We start from the raw sequence: 27,329 nt of genomic DNA, 5'->3' as shown, positions 1-27,329 counted from the left end.
CACACACGCGAGACAGATTGCAAAAAAGTGAAATTATAATCTGAGCCAATAGTGACACACAGCATCAAATGCAAACTAAGAGACTGAAAAACATTTATTTGTGAAGATTTTGTTCCTTATGTTCAAGCCTCCTCTGTGGTATGTCCCTGTTTCCCAACTGGAGTGCTTCACAATCAGGACACAAAAACTACAGTCAGAGACAAATTGAATCCATACACGAAACAAAAATTGGAGGTTTGAGAGATAAAGACACTGAAATTAGATCGTCGGTAAAGCAGATGCCAAAATGAGATTCATTGGAAGAATCCTAAGGAAATGCAATTCGAAAACAAAGGAAGTAGGTTACAGTACGATTGTTCGCCCCACTGCTCGAATACTGCTCAGCAGTGTGGGATCCGTACCAGATAGGGTTGATAGAAGAGGGAGAGAAGATCCAACAGAGAGCAGCGCACTTCGTTGCAGGATCATTTAGTAATCGCGAAAGCGTTACTGAGATGACAGATAAACTCCAGTGGAAGACTCTGCAGGAGAGACACTCAGTAGCTCGGTACGGGCTTTTGTGAAAGTTTCGAGAACATACCTTCACCAAAGAGTCAAGCAGTATATTGCTCCCTCCTACATATATCTTGCGAAGAGAACATGAGGATAAAATCAGAGAGATTAGAGCCCACACAGAAGCATACCGACAGTCCTTCTTTCCACGAGCAATACACACACGCGAGACAGATAGAACCGATAGAGGTACTCAGGGTACCGTCCGCCACACACCGGCAGGTGGCTTGCGGAGTATGGATGTAGATGTAGATGTAGATGTAGATAAACTTGTACTACTGTGGTAGGTGTGGGCTTCGTATCTATCTTTACCACAATAATGCATTCACTTAGCTGTTGGCAGTAGCTTACCCACATTCCCTATGTTTTTATTCATTATTAAACCTACCCCTGCATTACCCCTATTTGATTTTGTATTTATAACCCTGTATTCACCTGACCAGAAGTCTTGTTCCTTTTGCCACAGAACTTCACTAATCCCCACTTTATCTAACTTTAACCTATCCATTTCCCTTTTTAAATTTTCTACCCTACCTGCCTGATTGAGGGATCTGACATTCCACACTCAGATCTGTAGAATGCCAGTTTTCTTTCTTTCGATAACGATGTTCTTGTGAGTAGTCCCCGCCCGCAGATCCGAATGGGGGACTATTTTACCTCTGAAATATTTTACTCAAGAAGACGCCATCATGATTTAACCATACAGTAAAGCCGCAGGCCCTTGGGAAAAATTACGGCTGTAGTTTCCCCTTGCTTTCAGCCATTTGCAGTACCAGCACAGCAAGACCGTTTTGGTTAGTGTTACAATGCCACATCATTCAATCATCCAGACCTGCAACTACTGAAAAGGCTGCTGCCCCTCTTCAGAAACCACACATTTTGCTAGCCTCTCAACAGGTACCCCTCCATTGTGGTTGCACCTATGGTACGGCTATCTGTATTTTGATACGCTCAATGATGATTAGGAAATTGTCTGATGGTGACTGCATAAGTGAGCAACAGCTGGTAGTGTCAGAACTGAAGGAGGAAGATCCCCTGCACCAAGAAGACTGTCTACATAACCAGTCCAGAAAGCACCAGTGGCCAGTCATACTCCACGATGACTGACTGGGTCCAAGAATTTTAAAGCTGAACTATAAAAGGGGCAACCACAGTCCAATCAGAACATGACTGGAGGCCAGTAAAGATGGCGAAGTAGTGAAATTCACACCCAAAAAGATGTAGGTACAACAAAGCAATTAAGTTTTAGGCTTTCGGATGCAGTCAGACTTTAGTTGACGAATATGAGGCAGCCATGACCGTTTTTTATCATCAAAGAGGAGCCCCAAAAATCTGACTGTGGGACAATGTCTGAGTGCTGGGTATTCAAGCAGAGTTCTGGGGCACCATGGACCGTGCGACAATGACACAAATGTATGACTCATTTTTGTGGGAAGAGATTTGGAAGCCATGGGAAAGGATTCAAGTGAAGGTCCTTTGTTGGTGCCATGGCTCTGACATTCAGCCAGGTCTACAGATTGGGATCCCTACCAAATTCAGAAGTAATCGACATACAGTGCAGGGGTGACGAATGATCCAACAGTGGACACCAGCTTATCGATGGTGATGAGGAGGAATGTAACATTTAGCAGGAAGCCCTGTGGGAGACCATTCTCTTGGACCCATGGGGAGCTGAGTGATGAGTCAGCTCTAACCCGAAACAACAGGTAAGATAAAAATTGGAAAGGAAAATGAACATGGAGCCTCATAAGACCAGTCATGAAAGTTAAGTAAAATGTGATAGCATCAAACAATGTCTTATGCCACTATAGGTCAAAAATGACAGCAATGAAGTGTTGGTGTTTAAAGTAAGCCTGTCAGATTGTTCTGGCCATTGGCTGTGGATTGTCTCTCACAGAAACCACACTTATAGGGGGTGACAAAAAGCACTATGATTTGAGAATCCAGCACTATCACCACCTACCACCCTTTTAAGTAGTTTGCAGAGCACACTGGTGAGGCTAATCCTTTGGTAGCTGTCAATGCACACTGGGCTTTTGCTTAGCTTAACGATTGAGATGGTGATCCTATTTTGCTGTTGCAAAGGGAAAAACCTTGTAGCCAGTTATGATTGAAGACCCTCAGTAGGTGAGTCTTTTAGTAGCATTCAAATGGTGAATCATATGATTATGAGTCTAATCAGGGCTTGGGAGCCAGATTATGTGACAAGTGAAAAGCATAAAGAAGTTCCCATTCAGTGAAAGGTTTATTATATAATTTAATAACAGCAGTTCTGCCAGCAAGAGGGATCATATCAGAGACACCTCCCACAACATCACTGATTTAGTCAGAGAGGGACAAAAGTAATAGCAAAGGTGTACAATGCCAGCTGTTTCCTCAAAGAGCCCAATGTCTTAACTGGTCCATCTGCTGAGGACCAGGAAGTAACAATATCACAGAAAAATGGCCACTGTGACAAAGATCATCATGTAATGACCACTGTAGTGAAGTGACAACAAGACAATTAGCCAAAAAGGTTCCTTCTGAGCAGCCATAGCATACGGATCTCCATGCCGGCACGTTCACAGGAGCTCAGTCCGTCAGTTCACCTGATGATGGCGACATGTATGATTGCCGAAATATTGTGCCTGTTGGACACTAGACCGGCAGTACACCCGTGGATATTCTGATTAGCAAAAAAGGTGTTATGGGTGGCACAGGAGGAGGAGATTGATCACAATCAGAATGAAGATGGTTAACCAGAAGGCTCCCTGCAAGATGAATTAGTACTTTTCCAAAGGGGTTGATGTATACTGATAACCCCTAGTAGGAGAAATGAGGTGGGCATGGGGGGTGGGTGGCACGGGAGGGGGTTAAGTAGTTGTTGGATTAAGATGGTCATCTCAAGGTAACTAAGTGACCTTCCTGGAGGAAAATAAATGTTACAAATGGTGATCATTAGGGTTACTCCTCCTGCTTCCTGTACTTTTCTGAGGGAGAACTTTGTTTTATTTTAAAGTTGTGTGTGAGGTGCAGAGTGCTATTTTTGGTGATCTGACAATTAAAGCACTTACAATTGAATTTTACACTGCTGAAACAGCAGAATACCACCTTCGGCTGTCCAATCCTCACAGGCAATGTTGTCACAAACAACCGACTGACTTCTATTGTATTGGGGCATCAGAGCAGATTTGCTTCCTGAATAGTTACTTTTCAGTAGCCAGGCTGCCCTCACTGGCGCAATCGAAACTGTGCCAATTGATCTTGACTTGGTGCCACCCCAACACTATTGTAATTTCTTTCTACTGCATTGTAATTATATTAAGCTAAAGCAGTAGTGGCTAAAAGGCAGTTTTATTACTTATGTGCTAATACTGCTATTCAGATTTCTTTCATGAACTGAGGAGTTACTGTCATGATGCTCATGAAACTAAATTATTAATTGACAGACTAACTGCTCCTATAAAATATTACTGAGAATCTCCTAGACCACTACTACAGACCTTGTCTTGACTGTACTTTTCCATATGGATACAGATAAGAATGATTTACTTCCAATAACCAGGCATGGTTCAGTCTTCTAATATTTTTATGTTTGCAGTCATTATGATTCACGTGGAAAAATATAATCTGAAGGGGACATATGGAAATCACATATTTAATTAAAATTGATGGAAAACAACTGTAGATGCTGATTACAACCCTCACCTTTAGGAAAAGATTATAGTTAAGTAAATTATGTAAACATTGTGCACCAAATTTTGTACATGACCGGTGGTTAATATTTTGAGAGTTAATTTACTTAGGGAAAGCTTGTATATCATAGATTCCAATGAGATAGATAGATAGATAGATAGATAGATAGAGAGAGAGAGAGAGAGAGAGAGAGAGAGAGAGAGAGAGAGAGAGAGGAGCAGGAGCATCAGTAGGTGATCTCTCCTAACATAGCTAATAGCTATGTATGTTTTAATATAGTTTGCATCAGCCGAGAAAGAAAATTTATTCACACAATAACTAAACATGTCTGTAAAATCACAGTGTGTGATAACTTTTCCAAAGGTGGAAAATAAATGCAAAGGTGTACAAAGTATGTTGCCAAACAGAGCACAACATGGGGAGTCACAGCACTTCATTAGTAAGACCTTGGAAAGGACCAAAATTGAAGAACATTTCAAATTAAATGTTTGTATACTTGACTTAAGCCAAAATTTTAATGAAAAGCGATACACTACCATTTTCCACTGAATACGGAAGACATACATTGATTTCCATAAAGTAAGAAAAATCAAAAGCAGCAAAATGAGATCTACATGAAGATTTACTACCTTATTGCCACAAGAATTGCGCACGAAACTATCACTAGTAAGTAACTGATGGTACAGTCAGATTGTACTACAGAAACAAAGATTGCATGTTTGAGAGTACGACAGCAGCTGGTACTGTGACAGTTTTACAACATATGTCTGATGTAGTCAACTCACATTAATTACGTTGAGGCATAATTCATCATGTAAACGATGACTGAAAGCCATTGGCACGTTAGATGTAGATAAAACTCATACACATATGACACAATGGTTAAATGTTCACCTACCATTGTCCTTATTATGTACAAAAATTTCTAAACACAGTTTCATACCGTGAGGATCCAGGTTATGAAGAGCGCCAACAACCAATAATTGCTGTTACGCATTTATAACTGCTCTCTCATACAGCTACTGCATAGCTGGTATCATACAGTACTATATGCAGAGAGCTTCAAAAAGATAGTTCCAGTTCAAGACTAAAATCTACATGTATACTATTCACCACTTATTACAGGAGAGTGTTTAGAGTGGGCATACCAACATGAATACTGAACCGCAAGCCAATGGAAAACCATTATCTGTATATAAGCCTATGTTTAGTTCACAAAGTGGCAGTAGGTACCTTTTGATTTGGCGAAAAACCAAAATCCTATAACATTCAACACAACCCTACAAAAAGGATGAATCTCTATAAAATTAAGCAAATTAGCAGTTTAACATCTCCTCAAGTTGGCTGAAGATGGAGCCCTAGTTCACTTGGGTAATGATGGTGCTGAAAATGACCCAAGGATTAAGGCTGCAGCTACACGTGTAATTTTTCCAGTTCAAAAATCCTGGCACAAATAGAATTACAGCATGCCAGTGTGGGTTGCCACACAGTGCTGAAATTTACACTGCTGTTGCATTGGTGAGGTGTGACTTCAAGATTTAATCCTGCTGAAAAAATCACACATGTAGCCAGTCTAAGAATTAGCCTACTGTTCACCTGAAGTAATTTAGGAAAACTGCGGTAAATCCAAATCTAGATGGCTGAAGACTCATTTGGACCCCAAATCATCCCAAATGTGAGTAGGAATTATTGTCTCACTGCCTTCACACAAGGCAATGTCTGCAGATGGACAGAAAGACTTCCATGTCCTTAGATGTGGAACTTTGATTACATAGATCTGGAGATATGATGATGTACTGCCTACATATGAGGGTGGTTTGATAAGTCTGGTAAATTTCCATGAAAGAATGGAATATTTTTGTTGCACCTTCATGGTTGGTAAGCTTGATTATTCCAAGTATTGTATAAAGAATTTAACACTGTACAGTGTAAAGTTCATTGTTGACACCCATCTGAACTGAGAAACGTGTCAAATGCATATGAAAATGGAAATTTTTTTGTGTTGTTACTAAACATTTTCATTTGAAATGTTTAACTGCTGCACAAATCAAAACAGAACTGAAAGAGCTTTACATGGATGGTGCACCATCACTGAAGTAATTTACTTTTGGATTAGCAAATTTAAACGGTCGGACAAGCATCCAAGGTGAAAAGATCACAGAATAAAAAGTTGGAAATTTTTGAGACTGTAAGTGTCTCAACTGAGCAAGTGCATAATATTCTGCATGGAGAATTGACTATGAAGAAGCTGTGAGAGAGGTTGGTGCCACACAGTCGACCAAAAGCACATCTGGCACAACATTTCAACACAATGTCTGACAACGTTTAATCACAATCTGCAAGACCATAGTCAAAATGGCAGTTAAAACACTACATAAAGGTTGGTGAAAGTGCACCAAAGAATGCAAAGACCATTTTGTCATCTGGTAATGTGACTGGAGTCCCAAGGAATAATCCTCACAGGTTACTTGAAAAAAAGAAAAATTATAACTGCGCCCTATTATGCTTCATTGTTGGATCATTTGAAACTTGTGTTAGGCACACAAAAAAGTGCTCTTTCAACAGGATAAGGCACCATCCTACACATCAGAGATACCAATGGTGAAAGTGCATGAACTGGGCTTTGAATTGGTTTCTCATCCACTACACTTACCAGCATTAGCCCCAAGTGACCTCTTCTTGTTTCCTAACCTGAAACTTTGGCTTGCTGGAAAGAAATTTTCATCAAATGAGGAAGTGAGAGTTGCAGTCCATGAATATTTTGCAGAGTTTGACAGTGCTTATTTTTCTGATGGGATAAAAAAGCTTGGAGATATCTGGATTAAGTGTATATCCTTAAAAACAGACTATGTCAAGAAGTAAGGTAAGTTGTTTCTGAAACCAACATTTTTTCTTGCTTTTTTACGAGACTTATTAAACCACCCTTGTACCTTCTTCAGCTGAGATAATAGGTGTTGACTGATTTCTCCAAGATGACAATATTTGACTACACAGGCAACATTAAGAGCACAAAAATACAGTGCAAGGAGTGGCCAGCTCATTCCTTAGCCCAAATGCCATAGAGCACATTTGGTAAGTTGTTTGGAGGTATGTTGCTAGTCTTAGTTATCATCCCCTGCCACTTGCCATTGCTGATGGCAGCTCCATGATATATGTGGCACTTTATTCTTATGGAGTCCACAGACATAATCATTAATAGCATCATATACCACTTTAAATGCACCCACTCTCAGGGTATTCTCAGCTCATATCAGTTTTATTCATGCTATATCATACTGGCACATGCATTTTGTGTATTTCTAAGATTTCCTATGCTTGCCCATGAATTATTTATACAGAACTGTCTTCATATACAATTACTAGACTCTCATATTTTACACGTAAACTAAGCCATCACATATGACACAATTTACAGAGTAAGTTTTTCATGTTTCACTGCTTCATAAAAACAAATTTTTTCACAGAATCTCAACATAAGAAATATCAGTTCTTGTAAGGGGGAGCAAAGGCAGTAACATAATATATGTCTTACTCTATGTACTGAAAATGATTTGAGTGGGTACCTGTGAAAAGAGTCAAGTGCACTCTGAATAAGTTGCTGTTTCTCATGCTTTAATGTGGTGTTTGCTGCCTGCAGACTGTAACCAATGCCTATGTAGAGATGACACCGGGATGCCAGATTTTGTGGTGATGACGTCTCTCTGGACAGGGCTTGGCAGCTCCACTGCAGGCCTTCAGCAAACTGTTGAGAAAATCTGTCATTATAAAATACTCAAAACATTAAAAAAGTCTGATATGACATCTTTCATCTACTTTTAATATCCAGAGCTGTACATCAGTCAAAGATATCCTCAACAGGGTAACAGAAAGCAGTTCTAATTCCTTGCTGCCAATGTTTCATGAACTGTGTGCTTTTTGACACAGTCTTAATATTTTCTGTTATTGCAAGTTACAGTTGTTTTCCAAACTAAGCCCTTGAAAATACATCACTTTTTTAAATTTAAGAGTGTGCTTGTGCTGATTATTTTGAAATAATGAACAGTTGAAGAGTGTGCTTGTGCTGATTATTTTGAAATAATGAACAGTTGAAGAGTGTGCTTGTGCTGATTATTTTGAAATAATGAACAGTTAAAGAGAGTAGTATGCATGTAGAGATTTAAGATCATTTTTGCTCACCCTGTGCTACAGCTGTTTTAAAATAAGAAAGAGCCTGAAAAAATCATTTTATATTATGAAGAATTCTAGTGTTATTTTTGCAGATTTTGGTGTTGTATGTGCAATTTATTGTGTCTCTTTTACACATTTTTTTTTTACTTTTTGTTCTTCATTTTTATCTTAGAAAGTGATAAGAATGAAAAACTGGGAGAGAAGTAACAAACTTTAATAGCTCCTCTTAACACGGTGAAATTAAACACACAACACCACATCATAGAGCCGCAACATAACTCCAGGAACAGCAACATTTGTGTGACTGAGAACCAGTCCAGACTGAGCCAGATGCTCAGAATTTTTTGTCTGAAAATGGTGGACATGGTTGTCATGGACATTCCATTCTCTTCGGTTGCTAGTGAGCCTGAACAGCACCATTTAACCTGGAGGGGATGATATTTGACACTGATATTCTGCCAAGTGTAAACAGACCCTAACACTTCTTGGCAATAAAAATCACATCACACTCAACTTCAATTTTTGATTGAATGGTTTTATTTTCTAAATTAGATATCATAATGTAGAACTACTAAAGCTGAGAAGTTATTTTCTAGTAAGAATAGTTTAATTAGTCATGATATGGATTAGTTAAATGTTCCAAACAAGCAAAATTGTAGACTATTTACACACCAGATACCAAGTACAATTTACTGTTCTGTGATAAATTTAGAAAGGAAATAGTTGTCACACACTGTGAAGCATAAGGCCAATATTTGTAAACTGTTGCTATAATGTTTATGATGTTTTTACTGGAGAAAGGTAAAGATGTCAAATTTCACATTCTCGTTGAAGACCACCATTTCCATGTAAATTGCTACATTATTGTTTGAAGAAAATTTTCTTGTTCCTATGGACATAACACTGATGAAGATAGTACAAATGTAGAACTACACACAAGCTCAAATCAAGTACCTATACTAAACATTTTACTGTGGACAATAAATTATTCCAAAAAGCTTTAAAGATACACAATATCTTGATGAACAGACACAGTTTCATGTTCAAAGATTTTTACTGGATATTGGTGACTTTACACCAGAAAAATCACTGAGAATGGAAGGATGATGAGAGTATCAGTGTGGATCTGCACAAGAACCCATTCAGATAACCATATCAGCAAATTCTACCTTCAAATAAGACTCAGGCTTTCCAAAGTTAAGATAGAAACTCAACAAAGAATTTTGCCATGTAACTGTCTCCAGTAAATTCACATTGCCATGAGTTGAATAACAATTTTAGTCTTAGCTACTTAGATGTTATGCAGTACGCAAAGTGGCATTTCTACATCACTCTTTGTCACCTAGTATTAGATACTGGCTACAGTTAGCCAAAAATTCAGCAGAATTTCCAGCTAGCAGTAAATCAGTTATAAATCAAATATATGCTGAATAAAATCTTAAAATTTTCTAACACTGGGCAACTTAACTAATGTGGACAAACATAGTAATTAATAACAAAAATAATGTAACAGTTATCATAGTTTAAAACTTGTGATTTAACAGACACAATAATGATGATGATGATGATGATGACGTAGATACAAAGTTTCATAAATACCAAGCAGTACGTACCACAATAAACAGAAAATGTAACTACAAAACCCAAAAAACAGACAAAAATTGCATATTTTGGTGACACAGGTGCTGGTATACGAGAGTGGAAATTGATTTCAGAAGGGTTGCACAAGAAGTGATTTAATCTCTTAACATACAAACCCGAGTACTTATTTTTATTAGTCTATTGAGCTTAAAATCCCAAGTATACTCTGCCAACTTTTAAAAAAAAACCTCTTCGGCACTCATAGTTACATGTTTGGCTGCTAGAGAGCACCTGGTTCTACATTTGTAGGCTGGCGGTCTTGTTTTGGTTAAGGTGATTGCCACTAGATACAGTCTTTCACTAAGTGCAGCTTTGGATACTCAACAACAACAAAAAACGCTTTGAGCCTCTCCCCTGTTTTATTGTGTAGGCAATGCTTTCAAAAAAGGAGGACTATAGTGATTCTGAGTTTGACATTGAATTTAGTACCTAAGGAAGTGAAGAAGAATGTGGTGTTACCTCATTAGAGGCAAAGTGTGAAAATGCAATGTCTTTCATTATGGGAGGTTTTCATTATTAATAAAATATTATGTTACAGGCTTAATTAGAATGGAAGATTTTTGTAATGAGTTGAATGTATGTGCTGTTAAAAGCAAATACAGAGATAGAAAGAAACAGCATATCATCAGAATGACTACCCAAGAAAAATCTTATAATCTTCATGGATAGACAAACTTTGATAGTCCACAAAATAACAGTGCTCATATATGTTTTGAGGCCAGAGCTGACAGGTGCCTAATCGAAAGGGGAGAATGATGACCTCATCTGAATGTCTAAGAAAAATATAATAAGTTCATTCATTGTGAGTGAGAAACTTCGGTAAACTCTGGAACATTAAAGGTTTTGTTGTAAGGGCTTGTATTGTATCCCCAGATGGTTGACTGTGATACAACCTACCTTACCTGTGTGAAACAAGGGTTACTGCATCTACAACCCACAGGCAACCCCACCCCAGCACTGGGTAGCACCAGCCTTGTCGCTGGCGGCGTGCATGTCACAGTACACAGCACTGTGATCACGGGCACATCTTCTCTCCCACAAGATAACACGCTCACTGTTTGTGTGCCTGTTTTCTTCCACGAGGCAGAAAATTAGAACACCACCCAGCCGCTCCATGGTAGTGCGCTCACCATGTACATTGCTAAGCTGGTCGGGAATCAGTCATCACCGTGTTTGAGTCATCAGGCTACCATCAAGTGCCTCCTCCATATTGCCCAAATAGACTTCACCTCCAGCACATCCTCCAGCTTACTCCCGACAGACAGTCCAGGGCTCCCACCATGCTGGACACCACCCCGACTGCCTAAGGGCTCCTACCCCAATGGACAATACCCCACACCACCCAGGGCCTCCTGCCTTGCTGGATGATACATCTGATTGCCCAGTCCAGCCCCCCCCCCCCCCTCCTCCCCTGCCCCACTGGACGCCAGTGCCGATAACCACGGCTACCGACCTGTGACTGCTAATCATTCCTGAGTGGCCTTACAGATTGCACCTGTGTCACTGTATTCAGTTCAGTGATGTTAAAATGGAGAGCAGCTGCAAAGGCAGGTGAGGGTAGCATTCTGCGCAGAGAGAGAGGGAAGATACGTTGTGAGGCTGCCAATTTCCTTCCGTAAGTTCACACACAGAGACAACTGATGGCACGCTAGCATAAATATCGTTCCACTGTGAACAGACAAAAAGTAAAATAGCTGTAAAAAAACAGAAAAACCACTGCATGTGGTAACAAGGTATATATGCAAAACTTTATGCTGTTTTCAGATTTGTAAAAACTTTCTTAAGAACTCTAATTTATATATATGTGTGTGTAATAATGAATATTTTTTCTATTTTATAACAGAAAGCAAATGAAAGCCTAGCGACGATGCTGAACCTCAATGAAACGTCTCTGGGTGACTGTACAAAAAGAAAGAATTGTGTTTTGCTCAAGGCCGATACCTTCCAAAAGTACAGTTTATGTGTAAAGCAAACACAGATGGAAGAGCTTCAATCTCAAGGCAATACACACACCATTTTTTTTAGTAATAATGATGTAGCTTCATTCTTTCTTTAAAGACTGTCAGTGTTTAATGTTCCATCTTTTAAAACGACAAGGATTTGTTTTTTTTAATCAAATTAATTTTAGCACCGCTTACATTAGTGATTGAATACATTTAAAGTATTTTCAAGTTTTAATAAACTGTGACCATAAGGATATCAGAAACAGATTGTTTAATGTTTTACTAGAAGCTAATTTTCTTTCATTGTGCAACCTGCTATGGCGTTATAGTATGTGCACTTAATTGAATGAAATATGTTTTATGATGAAAACGGCATCATTACGAGGTCAAAGATGAAACTTGAGCTACTAATAATTTTTTATGCTGCTGCAGGCACATTCACAATCATAAGTAGCAGTAATTGGTACTTACATACTTCACAGCAAGAAATCTACTCCATCGTCTTCGCTGTCCAACGTAGATGAATCAGACTCAGCAAGATTTATGATTAATGGTTCCATAACCGTGTCCCTGCCAATTTCCCTGTTTTAATCTTCATCTTGCAGTTTTTCTGTGTGTCTTATGCAAGCTACCCATGCAGATGTTGAGATGCTGTCTATTACCTCATGTGTAAGTCTCTCAACATCTGCAATTTTGAATGTATTGTTCTTTTCCACAATATATGCTTACATCTGAGCCCATACCAGCTCGATCGGGCTGTAATGGAAATGGTATGGGGATACTCTGACGATACAGTGCCCATACTGCTTTGCAATTTTGTCCATCTCAAACTCTGTATGCAGGCTTGTGGTGATTAACAAGAAACAGCAATTCTGCTCTGTTAGGCAATGAGTTATGAGGTATTCCGTTAGATGACAGCCATGCAATAATGTCTGCCTTTTTGGAGGTTGTATTAGGAGATTTGTTCACTTGCACTGAAGGGATGTTCACATTGTCCACGACCATAACAAAGACGCAGGAATATGTGGCAATAATTGTTGTGTAAACCACTGTTTGAAGATGCTGTACGTAGTTTTAGAGTGGTAATCTTCAGAAATTTTAGCTTTAGGTACCTTAAAAATCAGCTTACCCTGGGGAATAAAGCCAGTATTTACTGATCCGACATGAAGCACCATAATTCTTTACCTTTAACAACAGGAACTTTTAATCCACCGTACCAATCACTCATTTTCCAGCACATAGCCCTTGCATGGTTCTGATTAACAAAAGTTTCATCTAAGTAATAAATTAGTGATGTGCCAGCTTCTCTAATCTCCTGCATTGTTCTCAAAAACACAGTCCTTGCAGCTACAATATCGCTTCATTCCATTAATAATTTCCTACCATCATTCGTTTTCTGATACCTGAACCCCATGTCTTTCAGCATCCTCAACATGATCCATTTCATTCTGTTACAATTTTCAGCTTCATTCGTATGTGAAACTAGTTTCTCTGCTGTTGGATACTTGCCTTCAACATATATGCTGAACACTATGCGCCGCAAAACTTTTACGCAATATCGTCTAGCTCACCCATTTATTTTTTGTGGTTGTGTTGCTTCCCTGGTGATTTGAAAACAGCGGAGCAGCAGGCTTGGATAGACGTCTTAGCTTCGCTGGATATTCTCTGAACAGTCCTCAAACCAATACCACAGGCTTCTGCTGTCTGCTCCTGGCATTTGGCAACAGCGCGACCCGCTCCTTGTGCCAGTGTGGATTCAGTGGAAGGTTGTCTCTTAAAGTATTGGTACACACAGAACACTATTCCTCTTGCCTGTTTGTGTAGCACTTGGCGTGATTGCTTACCATCACTCACAATGAATGCTATGAAGGCAGTCAGCACTCAGCACAGACCAATATGACTGAAATAAACAGTTTGAGCTTCCAAACACAGCACGACCCGCACAGAAGGAAGACAAGGATGTCACTGGCACGCGATTGGCTGTGAGTCACATGGTACACTTCCACATACTTCTGCACATCGGACCCTCACCCACCTTCGTATCTGCTCTCCGCTCTAATAAAGCTAGAATCATTCTTTGTCAACTGTGCACTTCAATTTTGGCATGTTGCTTCCTCTGGTCACAAACACGAACCATTGCAAATAGACTGAGTTAATGTCCAGTACCAGTTCTACTGATCTTTACAGTAGATGTCTTCAGATGGATAGCAAAATTAGCTGCAAGTCCAGGTTCTTCAATACCCTTGAATGTAATCTACATTTTGAAGTATGCTTTCTCCAACATAGCAATTTGTCGATTATAATTTTCTCTGCTCTATAAAGTGAGAGCAATCTGTTTCGAAACGGATAATGAAGAGGAATGGCCAAAATCAACGAGTGGAAATAATATTCATTTTTCAGATTCATCCCCTTACCTTGACGTATTTCTGTAGAGCTGAAATTTACCTAAAGGTGATGATTTTTTCTTGTCAATTGTTGACTATTTTCATTATACTTTGGGCTACAGTGAGCCCTTACTTTTGCCTTAGTCAATTTAATCTTTAACACTGTTTTCCTAGAGTTACGCAAGAGAGTTGTGAGCTCCTGGGGAATTTGAAATGTGGATGTTGTCAGACATGTGATGTAAAAATGAAAAAGATAGTACACTTTGCCTACTTTTATTCCATTATGTCATACATGATCATTTTTATGGGGTACCTCATCAAGCCAAGCTAAAGTTTTTTGAGTACTAAAGCCTGTAATCTGAGTTATTTGTGGTGTGAACTCAAAAATGTCCTGTAGAGTTCTGTTCAACTAATTGGGGAGGGGGGGGGGGGGGGTGTTTGGGGGAAGAGACCAAACAACAAGGTCATTGGTGTCATCGGATTAGGGAAGGACAGGGAAGGAAGTCTGTCGTGCCCTTTCAAAGGAACCATCCCGGAATTTGCCTGGAGCAATTTCGGGAAATCACTAAAAACTTAAATCAGGATGGCCAGACACGGGATTGAACCGTCGTCCTCCCGAATGCGAGTCCAGTGTGCTAACCACTGTGCCACCTCACTCGGCAAAACTAACTGGGGATAGCAGTTACTACAGTGCTACAACACTATGCCTGACCAGTTTACAAATTGCCTGCTGTAGGGGGCTAACCACTAGTGGCTGGCCTCACATGACTTCTTGGTCACATACTTGCTCTGCGCCTACATCCAGAATCTGGAGATGCAGATAACCGTGCATGTCTTTGTTGACACCTTGTCTTGCCAGTTGCAAAGCACAAATCCATTAGAGAGCTGATGTACAAATCGTAACTGTGTACCCAGAAAATTGTGTTTTACATGTTTTACATTGAGGAAATATTATACGAGGGTTGGAACGTTAATAGTGGCAACTATTTATTTACAGCTCGTACAAAATAGATATGTGTTTCAAAGTTTTACTGACCTTCAAAGTAGTCACCAGCATTGTGTATAACTCATTACCAGTGATGTGGAAGTCATAGGATACTCTTAGAAGTGCCAGTTGTGTTGACAGTTCCAGTCTATTGCCCGACGAACTTGTAGCAGTTCTGAATCAAATACTATGAAGTGTTTCCTTCAGTTTAGAAATTGAGTCAGGGGAGTGCAGTAGGTGGTATAGCACTTAGCAGCCCCATCAGTCACACAAATCAGTAATAACTTGCACAGTATGTGCTTGAGCATTGTCCTGCAAAATGATGGTCAGGTCCTGCAGAAAGTGTCATCACTTCTGTCTCTAAGCTGGTTGTCAGTTCAACTCGATTTCTAAACTGAAGGAAACACTTCACCTCATTCGCTTCATAACTGCCCCAAATTCGTCAGGCAATAGACCACGCCACTCAAACTGTCAACACAACTGGCACTGCTAAGAGTATCCTACAACTTCCACATTGCTGGCAATGGGTTATACACAATGCTGGTGACTACTCTGAAGGTCAGTAAAACTTTGGAACATGTATCTATTTTGAACGAGCTGTAAATAAGTAGTTGCCACAATTAAAGTTCCAACCCTCATACAAATTACAATACTTATCATTGACTATAACACACCATGCAGTAACTGCACAAAAATGATTGTGTTAATAATTGCATGTTGTGCTTACACACATTTGTCACATGCTGCGAAGAATTTACTGCCTTTCATTTACGTCAAGCATATGGAATTTACACAAAGATGGCCAAAGAAACATAGGAATGTTATATCTGGAGGCAGTTCTAATCCCTTTTACTTCCTCTTAAAACATACCTAACTGTTAGTATACATAAGGTACAGTAGTTAATTACAAACCTATCCTCTCCACGTAACACAATGAGGCTGTACAAAGTATGATGTTCAGTACTTAAACTCAGCTCACAGTCATTGTAATTCACACTTCAGATTTACCAAAGTGTTTGAAATCAAAGAACTAACCAGATTGTGGATTCTTTTATATCTATATGTGCCCCCCTCTAAATGGTTTCAGTAAATCCACAAATCTTCCTGCAAGCTCATTACCTGTAAGTGAAATTCTTTTCTGCCAGTAAAGTAGTAACTTCATTATATTGAGTGTGTAAAGACTTCAGTATACAGTACAAGCTGTTTCAGCATGTGCTGATCTTTTGCTTCACAGAAAATTTAAAAAAAAAAATGAGAGAGAGTCACTTTTCTTCACCATTCAATGCATTTTGCAGTATTTGTTGTTGCTATAAATTAGCACCTTCTATCTCTTTCACAATATCTACTCCTGTCTTTAAAAAGCAGGAATTGACTTGTAAATAAAACATTATTCACAAGAGACCCATCTATATTTACCTGATGTGCTGTAGCCATCAAATTATGCACCTGATTGTGTGAATCAGTGTGCATATCAACTATCACAGCATATGATCAACAATAACTTCCACAATAACAGAAGAAGGAATTATGCCATTTTGAACTGCATCAGCCTGTTCTTTGACATGTCTTTATAGTAGAGAGATGCATTACCACGAATGAAATGTAGATATGGTATCAAAATCTTACTTCAAACTGAGCAGAGAATGATCTCAGTTGATTCTCGAGTTATTGACTTTTATATCGGACAGAATGTCATGCACAGCACGCCCACTTCCATCCCTGCAAATCAGGAATTATTTGATCATAACAATCATCATATATTATAAACGGTTCAAGATATTGAAAGGAGGTTTTTTTTTGCAAATGATAGCATGGAAAGAGGCACATATGTTGTATGATAAATACTTGAAACCTCAAAGTTCTTCATAAATAGATTGGTGATTGTGGGTGATAAAGGACTACTCATAGCCACTCCATCATTCTGTTCAAAAATGTTGCCTTTAAATAAAAAATATGTGGATGTCAGCACTCAACGACAAAGCTTTACCAACTCTTCAGCCAGTTTTTCACTAATCAAACTAAGGGACTAGTGCCAATGTGGGAAGGCTTAATCGGCCGTTCGATTCTCACAGTTTGTGACAGGTGTGTGGAACTACAACAGCTGGAAAAATCGGCAGTAGTAGAAAACTGCTTAAATGAGGGACACGGTATGAAATTTGATGAAACTGTGATAGCTGCCAACACTTCCGGTTTTTGAACAGTGTCTATAAAGGGGCAATTTAATTAAAAAATACAGTTGGTTTCCTCTTAGCAGGACGTGGAATCCTGTACTATCCTGCAACAAAACAGAATGTTCTTCGGCAAACCGAAGTCCAAGTGGTCAAAAATCGTCCCTGAGTGTGATATATCGTTGCCGCCAGTGTTCTACTAAGGGTAGTGCCACCTCCCAGTCTGGAGGGCAGCAACTGTGACGGGCGGCGCATGTGCAGTGTACAGTATGGTGACCTATATAGGATGTCTACTTGCAGCCTGGCATCAGTTCTCAGTGGGACTGATCAGCAGAAGCAGCGTTCTCCTGAAGATGGTGACCAGTTGGATCTCCAAAATATTGAATCTAGTTGATTTTGGGATCCGGCAGCAAACCCGAAGAGACTTTGTAGTACAATTGTTTTTGTGAGCTATAAATAACAATTACAATTGACAATTTCAAGTTCATGAACAAAAGTCACAAATGAACACTTCAGTCTCACACTCACTGCAAAAATGTGAGTCTGTTCCTGTCACACGGCACAAACCCAAGTTCTCCAGATTTTGACTTTTTAAATGCCTCACCACAAAACAGATAGACTGGATCATCATTTTCAGTAACTTTTTGCCCAACAGATTCTATCAGGTTTAAACTATCAAAGGATTGCGCTATTTCCTCTTCCTTGCTAGAACTTCCATCTTCATTTCGTTTTGTTGCTTAGAACAGTCTTCATTTCCCGGTGTCAACAGTCTTCTGATCTGTTTGACATGTTCCTAATTTCTGGTTGATCTTGGTGCCCTTTTTTATGCTATAAAAGGGAGCTACCAGAACTGATACCTTTTTTTTGGTAGATTCAGTTCAATTTGTTGCTTGTTTATGGAACACTTCAATGAGTTTTTATAGGGTGAACTGGTTACAACAGTAGCTAAAAGTGCTTTCCAACCTTTGCTTGATGTCTTGAACTTGATGAACTTAATACTGGAGATGTGTTGTGGCTTGACATAGCCTACAGATATTGATGGAACTGTTGTCTAATCTTCCCTTCAACCCCCCCCCCTCCCCCCCCCCCCCCCTGCTGCAATAGCCTTCTTTCAAATCACCTCCAGTATCAATTCCAAAAGTTTGTAGGTCACCACCACCACAAAGTGCTTTACCACTGTTGGCAACCTGTTCTGCTTCATGTTCAGCTGAAGTAAGATCAGCTTCTGTGCTCTGTTTAATGGATACATTCCAGTACATTTGAATCCACTGACTGCTGTTGCTCCACTTCGAACTCTGAGATATGCCTTTCCGAACTTCTCCACAATATCATAGGTGTCCGTACTGCCTGTTCTTAGAGTCTGCCTAAACTCTTCACTGTAGTATGACTTTAAGAAGCTCATGAAAGTCCTATCGAGGGTCTGTAGTCTGTGTGTAGTATGTGGTGGCAAGCACAGAATGGTCACATGGTTATCTTTTGTTTTCATTATGACTATATTCCTGGTGTGACAATAATGTCCATCAAATATGTGTAAGATTGGGGACTCAGCTGTAGGTTCCATGTGTTTAATGAAGTGGGTAAATCATGAATAGATAGGACTGCACCCAGACTGAAGGATGACATTTTCCAATAACTCCCGGAGGTGCACCTTTCATCAATCTGTCTGTCCAATTGGTGCACAGAAAAATCTTCAACAGTAGCACAAAGTTGTCACCTGCACTCATGCACATGATGATCAGCACCAGACTTCCCCTGTCTGCAACAGTGATGTATCCTATCTATTTTCTTCCCTTCGTGCCATTTACAGTACACTAAGACCAGACTTGTCAACACTGAAGACCTGGTTAGGAGGATAACGATGTTTAGTGTATTCAGCTTCCAGAAGATTAAAAAAAATTTCATGAGATACTCTCGAATAAAGCCAATGGCTCAAGCAAGTGACGTTCCTTCAGGCTTTTGAACTGAAATCTCATTCTTGCATCTGTTCATGAAGTGATTGAACCATCCCCTCCCAGTCAGAGCATCAGTGAATGGATTGCTGATTCCATTTCTTACTGCCAGCTGATAAGCCATTCACCTCATGTCCTTACAAGTGGGTCCTTAAAACTTCTTTTCCATCAATAGGCATACTCAACAAGGTGCTTCTCAATTTCTTGGGGAAGAACTGGTATTTTACCTAATTTTTCCTATGTTAAAGTATTTAGATCTCTATCCTTTCTAGCCACCTTCCTAAAGGATGTAGATTTTAGTATATTGTAACATCTTGCTGCTACATTTAGAGTTTTTGTTTTATCTCTGACAGTCATCACTGTTTGAACCATATCTTCAGGGTGACATTTCTATCACATTCCCCTTTTTTAGGCCATAACCTGCCTCTTGGCATGGTGACACATACAAAACAAAAGAGGTGTTGTAATATGGAACAGCGTGTTTCATATTTCCACCCAATGCCATTTTTGAAACTAACCAATGAAACTAGACTTTCGATAAACAATTTCAAGTAACTAACATTATCATTTGTAGGTTTAATTCTATTACTAAATCGTAAAGTAGAAACTGTGTGCTAACTTGTAAATAAAGGTAGCAGAAAAATCATTTGACGCTAACCTTGTAAAAATCTTTGGAGGTTGGAAAACAATGTGTGTATACTCATGGCCATAAACAATGAGGTACTGACCTCTGCTGCCTCTAGTGGTGGAAACAGAACATCATGATTGTGATAACTGAAGCTGCCGCCCAGTGGCATTATCAATCTCCAAATACTATGATGTTTCATATTACAACACTGCTTCTTATTACCAGCACTTCTCGTATCCCATATTTTAACAGTGCAATCAGGAGAACATTCAGTAAATTCAAACAAATGTATCTGGCACTAAAACTTCCAACACTGAAATTGATAGTGATGAGATTCTCACTTTTATCCATCATTATGCATATGAATAACTCTGTTGCTTGTTGTAAGTGTTACAACCTATTGAGTGAATAACTCCCAACTGTGTGCAATAATACTGCAATTTAAGAGTCAAAGCCACAAGAACTTTTACCAGCCACTTTCATATGAGTATCTGTATGCCACTTACACCGCAAATTTATTTTGACTGCTGACAATACTCAACAAAGCACCAAAACACACACTGATTCAAGTGTGAGGAAGCTGTAACTACAATGCTAATATGGCTAATGGGTATCCACTTACCTAGCACCAGAAACAACATTTCTTTACATAAAAATGACAATTTGATTAAGAAAATTGTAAAAAATGCAATGGAATGAATGCTGAGCAGTATCTGCTGTCGGCAGAGAACTCTCAGTACTTCCAACAACAACATTTTAAATAAAACACAGGTTCCTTCTTTTTGGAAGATAGAGGAATTAGTTGAGAGAGACTTAAAAAAAGATGGATCCAAAAGCAGAAGCACTGTATTCTATTTCATGTGATTCTATCAGCAGTAATGATAGCTGCTATTCTGAAAGATAACAACCAAAACACAGATCACCGCCTCCTATAAAATTAAATTACAATGATACTTACCATACAGAATGAAATTCTGTATTTTGAGCTTAGCATGTTCCACAATATGCAGACTACATTCTAAATTTGAAAGATAAACTCAAAATCTACCTGCAGATAAAAATAAAATTCTTAAAATGAGGAAATAGAAGTATAGTCATCAACTTTACAATTTGTATTTCAGGTGTTATTGATAAAGATCATTATAATATAAAAACTGAGAAATAATAAGGTGCAGAAGTGGTTTGTGTATTTGGATAAGTAAGTAATTTTAATATAATTCATTTTTAATTGAATGCTTTCAAAATCATGTCAGGACATGCATAGCTTCAGCGTACACTATGATTTCAACATGGTACAGAGAGTTCTGACAAAGTAAATAATTTTTTAAAGTAATATAAACTTTTTCCTTTTTCAGGCTAAAGTACACACACACACACACACACACACACACACACACACACACACACACACACACAGAGAGAGAGAGAGAGAGAGAGAACATTGTACCAACATAGCAGTGTAACTGTAGTGAGTGGTATAAAGTGGATTGGGCAAGGTGGGGAGGGAGGGTTGTAGGAAAGCATTGCTGATGATTGGTAAAATGAACCAGCAAGTGAACAAGTAAGCTCACTCTGGCACAGGCAGGAGCTGTGTGTATGATGCACCCAAGTGGATTGGGCACGGCAGAGATCACAGGGAAGAAGAGAGCAAGGGTGTACCGTGGGGGTGGGGGTGGTCAGTGGAGATTCCAGCCAGGAGGGCTGTGGGACATCCACGGGAATTTTACTTACATGTCCTTCAATAATCCAAAAGCTTAAGTGTCTATTGATCGCCCAACACAACTAAATGGTGAGTTGTTATGTTCACCCCTTCCACTGTAATTGTGCTAGACAAATTGTATAAGGGACAAAAGTGGAAATTTCTTATCAACTAAGAAATCATTAATCTTACATATTTTCCAGTACAAATGTTTAAAACTGAAGGAACTTATACAAACAACACGTCTATTATTCAAGCTAATAGAAAGAGAGTGTGTCTTGATATCATCCTTATACACCTGTCATACACAGCAGCAATTAGCCACAGCTTGCACATGATCAAACACATGGTTTATGGTTATAATTCACAGAAATGCAATGACAACATTATATCAACAAAATTGGGAGCATTTTACCTGGTTTGTGTGTTCAAAGCAAATACGAGCTGCTAACAGACATGGAAGGACCTTCGTAGGTAAAAGGCGTATCACTTCCTTCAAAACTTTTAAAGCTCGAGGGTATTGACCCATTGACATTAAACAGAGAGCTTTCTGCATCCACACATGAGGTTCTTCAAATGAGAACTTCATTGCTCGTTCAAATGACTGAAAATGGCAGAAGAAAGTTTTGAAATAAAAAAAAAAAGCCACAAACACATGCCTAGACAACATGAAATATAACTTAAAAATGGGTAATGTAAGCCAAAATATGAAACTCTAAATCATATGCATTGATCAAAACTTATACTTAGATATGGGGAGAAAACAAGTGGAATATAACAGACAGAACATGAAGAGCGGTATGAACTCTCAGTCTTTCACACACAAAATTGTTGTTCTGGTATGATTGAAGGAAAGTTGAAACCTGGAACTGCATGGAGGAAAAGGAAAATTGAAACCTGGAACTGAATGGAGGAAAATGAAAGAAGTCTATTTATTTTGTGGGAAGCTAATGAAATGCACCAATGAGATTAACTGAAATTTGCAATTCTTGGAAGGATTCAACACTGACTTTTTTTCCCTCTAAAAGGAGGATGTGGAACTAGAGTACATAACTGGTAGCAACAGCATACATCTGCACATGGGGACTTGGGGTGGTGGAAAGCAAGGTGGGGAGATTGCTGAACAACAACATTACACAGTGAGCAGTGATGCCATCCAAAATCACTTCCTCACTATGGACCACAATAGCTTATCGCGGAGCACATACACTAGCATGGTTGCAGAAACACCAACCTTTCAGTGTTCTCAGAATAGCTGCAGGAAGACATCCACTGGCTGCTCAAAGCGTGGAAAACATCACCTGGACTAATGAAGTAGTGCCACATGTTGGTACACACGAATGACAGGGTATAAGTATGTAGAAAACCACGTGTGAGATGCCTCTCTTTAATCAACAAGGCACTATTCAGGCAGGTGATGGAGCTGTTACTCGACAAAGGTAAGTGTAGACCAGGAAGTAGCAGGAACTGACTAGGCCCCATCACTGGGTATAGCCAAGCTCCAATTTAAAATAGTGTGTGGTGTTACCTGCCAGTGCAAGCATGGAAACTGATTGTGTGAAATGCCTTCACTGGCAACTGAGGTGGTTTGCTGGTAAAATCACTCAATTTAATGGCGATGAGAAGGAGAAAGAAATGACAGTGTAGATGGAAGAAGTATCTGGATGCGGAACAAAAATATTACAGCTAAGTAAGTATGTGATGAATAAATTACAGCAGGAGGCACACAATTACGAGATAAGTGGAGCTTATGTATTTACACCAAAGGGAAAGCAGGAAAGTGCTCTCAATAAATATTCCATCAACAATATGGATAAATGTGTTACTACACAGACCTTCACAGCTTATGTTACATACAACTGGACTTCAAGACTACCAAACGAACAGGGAATGGGAGGAAGCTGTGTCAGAGGTGGGGATTGGAGAACAAATGGACTGGAGATGTAGCATAAAGTGCCAGGTATCTCACCCTAAAGTCATTCACCGTGGTGGAGTAAATGAGGCAATGTTAGCAGCCTTTAAAATGCCCCCACAGCATGACTACTACCAAGTATGGGTTTTAGGTTACTGCGCTGGGGTATGGAATTGATCCTCATACAAAGTGAATTTTGTTTTCCTTCTCCCTTTTTACTTATCCTTGCACTACTTTCATTTTTGGTAACAACTGATAACCACCTTCTTTACATTTTATATTTAATATGCACCAAGCACATACAATTTTAATTAATATGATACATTTTACAATTTTAAGGCTGATATCATAGACATAAGTAACAAACAGTTCTTGTACTATCAACAGTGAAGAATATCTTGCCACATAGATATCCAGTTTTCCATTCATTTACGTGGAAACCTATTTAATTAAATTCTGCAGTATTGGTTTTTTAGCTGCCATAAATCAGTGTCTAACCTAAATTCAACAGTCTTCTCCCTTACTTTCACGCATATATACCAATGCATTTTCATGCCGCCAACAATAAAATAAAATAATTCCACACTTTTTGTTGAACTCAAGATCCCAAGAGTGCCAGGCTAATATCATATGCACTCAGCTATGTAAGCACCACCAATCTGCTTTCCGAAGAGATGCCTTTAGGGTATGGTACTTGGCACCTTAAACTACACAATTGTCCAAAATTAAAGCAACAAATAGAAATTTTGCATGGTTATGTTTATTTTGCCATAAAACAGAATAAACAGACGATAGTTAAGTAGAAACAATGTAAAGAATACAGAACATATGGAATTCCAATATGCATAACTGTAGACAAAAATTTTTTTCCATTTTTTCCAACTTAGCATATTTTCACACATATTCCTACAACTGGTTAATGTGCTCAGTATGTGGTGTGACTACCTTTGGCAGCAATACAGGCCTGACAATGACATGGCATGCTATGAATGATACTGTCAAATCTCATGTTGAGGTAATAATGGCCATTCTTCCAGGAAAGGTGCTCGCAAGCCTTAGAGAGTAGTTGGTGGATGCTGATATGATGCAACATATCTCCCTAGAGCACCACAGACATCTATTGGATTCAAATCAGAAGAGCAAATAGGCCATGGCATGCATGTAATACCTTCCACTTCCAAGAAAACATTAACCTCTCTTGCTCTGAGAGGCCGTGAGGTCGATCATTATCGTCCATCAATATGAAATCTAGGCCCACACCACCTTGCAACAACCAGATGAGGTCCCAAGATCTCATCATGATACCTGACAGCGGTTAAACCTTGCCCATTCACCCATACAATTTTGTGAGGAGGTGTTCATGTGGTCAACATAATCCTTGCCCCCACACTGGGGATCCTCCTCGATATCTGTCTCTCTGCATAATGTCTGGGTTCTGAAATCATGTTCCACATTCCCTCCAGATACGAATACATCATGCATCACTCTCCAGACCAGATTGGGACTCATCTGTGTTAAAAACATTGGCCCACTGTTTGACGGCCCACATGGCATGCTGACGACTCCACTCCAGACATTCCCTTCCATGAAGACGCATCAGAGGTACACATACAGCAAGTCTCCAACAATGAAGGACACTCTGCTGAAGCCTTCTGTACAACATTTGTCACAATATAACATGTCCAATGGACGCTGCGAGGTCAGGTGCCAGGTGCCATGCAGTACTAAGGCAGTACTGTCATGCCCTTACGTCCAAATAACAGTCCTCTCTTTCTGATATAGCATGTGGTTGGCCCTGCCCCAGTCTTTGGAGTACTGTTTCAGTCTCTATAAATTTTTGTCATATCCAAGAACAACGGAACGATTAGCCATTGGGCCTCATCGGTTTGCAACTGTTCTTCTTCCATTATTCTTATGGCCCTTCGCCACAGAGTGTCTGGTAGGTGTCTTCTTTTGCCATACTGCACTGTCGGTGACTGTACACACAGTGATTATGGATGTGGAACTATCGAGCAGACCCTACCCTGTTTGATAAGTGCGCTGACAACATCATTTATGTGGTTGTCCATTGACCAGAATGCCATTTTCCATGCAGAACACAACTGTATAGCATCTGGTGACAGTTTGTACGACTATACAGTGAATTAGACACAAAATGGGGAAATAGCAATTTGTTGCTTTAATTTTGGATACCAGTGTGCAACACCATTCAGACCATTCTCGACCTCATCCCCAAGTCTTCCCCTAGTGAGAAAAATGAACATCTATGAACTTTTTTTTAAAAACAAAGTGCCATAATAAGCAGACTGTTCTGTAGAAATAAGATGACAGTTTCAAAAAAGGTAACCCACATTTCAAGAAAGCATCACAAGTCAAGTGGCCACTTGTTTATTTAGACTAAATGCAGATTCATACATATTTTACTGTGAATAATTGCTGGCTAAGTTCTTGTGTCAAGGAGTATTGCCAAATAGTAATGCTGATCTATGTTTAATTATTGTGCTACACAGGGCATTGGTGTATAGGCCAGCATTAAACCTGAAATAATACTGGAGTGTACACTGTTATTTCCCCCCCCCCCCCCCCCCCCCCCCCTCTGTTTTCTCAAGTGTAAACACAAACATGCAGGTAGCCTGGTCAGGGCTTCTGCTCACTTAGCTGGGTAATATTCTCACTTATGGGGGATACTTACACAAGATGAAATGAGACCCCTCGCCCATTTGTCATCATCTCTAACTTGCAAACACAGGAACTTACTTATCGATAATGTGCAGATTACAGAAACACTGTCATTACAGATGAAACACCTAAATTCCCGGTATACAAAGCAAATGAAACCATCAGGAATGTTTACAATTTGTAAACTAACACTGAACATAAAGAAAACAAATTGTGTGCATTTTAACTTGAGGAGGGAAAATAGTATTGTACTATTAAATGTACACGATAATTCAATAGACTTGTAGTTTCCCGTTATTCCAATGTGCACCTGATCCCCAAAACATGGTACTCTAGCCATGGATTAGGTTCTCAAACCATGCCCACAATATTCACACCACAGAAAAGGGTATTACGTGAGTACAACTACAAACCCATTACGAACATTAAGAAAAACATTAGTTTCTTCATTGTGGGACATGCAGTGTATATTATGTCATAGTCGGACATTATGCAGAGAATTGGTAGACAGTATGCTGTTTGATGCTCTATTTTAGAATGTAAGCTTATTTCAACTTTGTTACCTTCATCAGTACATCTGCAAAGAATCACATTTATTTATAATTTACATAATATATAACGTATAAAGGTTTTTACATTTAATGCTGCACTCATGTCCTGACATTGTAGACTGAAATATGTCAACTTTGAGTGAACTATTATTTCCATCTGTAGTTGTTAGATGCAATATTTTTTCAGTGATGTTTTAATGTTGCCTGATAGTTTAGTTGGACATATGTGTTTTTTTATTATTTGATAATTGTAGAAATTCAAGTTTGACAGCAGGTCATTTACTCCAAGACAATTATGTTGTTGTGGGTCGTGCATCTGTGGAACTGTTATTTATGTGCTTCTAATTCCTGGTGCTTTGGTTATCTGTTATTGCTAAATAATTTTTTTAAAAAAAT

The 27,329-nt window shown here is 39.2% G+C and overlaps 1 protein-coding gene across 1 annotated transcript in view; it reads right to left on the bottom strand.

Moving 5' to 3' along the window:
* The window catches only part of LOC126297636 (tetratricopeptide repeat protein 7B-like), a gene marked incomplete in the record, with an annotated part of 163,629 nt that overhangs the window by 29,382 nt on the left and 106,918 nt on the right, over positions 1 to 27,329 (bottom strand). Inside the window, 2 exon segments of the mRNA XM_049988662.1 lie at positions 7,791 to 7,969; positions 22,207 to 22,395. Of these exon segments, the coding sequence (XP_049844619.1) occupies positions 7,791 to 7,969; positions 22,207 to 22,395 (368 nt within the window).

This window comes from Schistocerca gregaria, chromosome X (genome assembly GCF_023897955.1).
Source record: "Schistocerca gregaria isolate iqSchGreg1 chromosome X, iqSchGreg1.2, whole genome shotgun sequence".
Lineage (NCBI taxonomy): Eukaryota > Metazoa > Arthropoda > Insecta > Orthoptera > Acrididae > Schistocerca > Schistocerca gregaria.
This window is presented reverse-complemented; position numbering and strand designations above follow the sequence as displayed.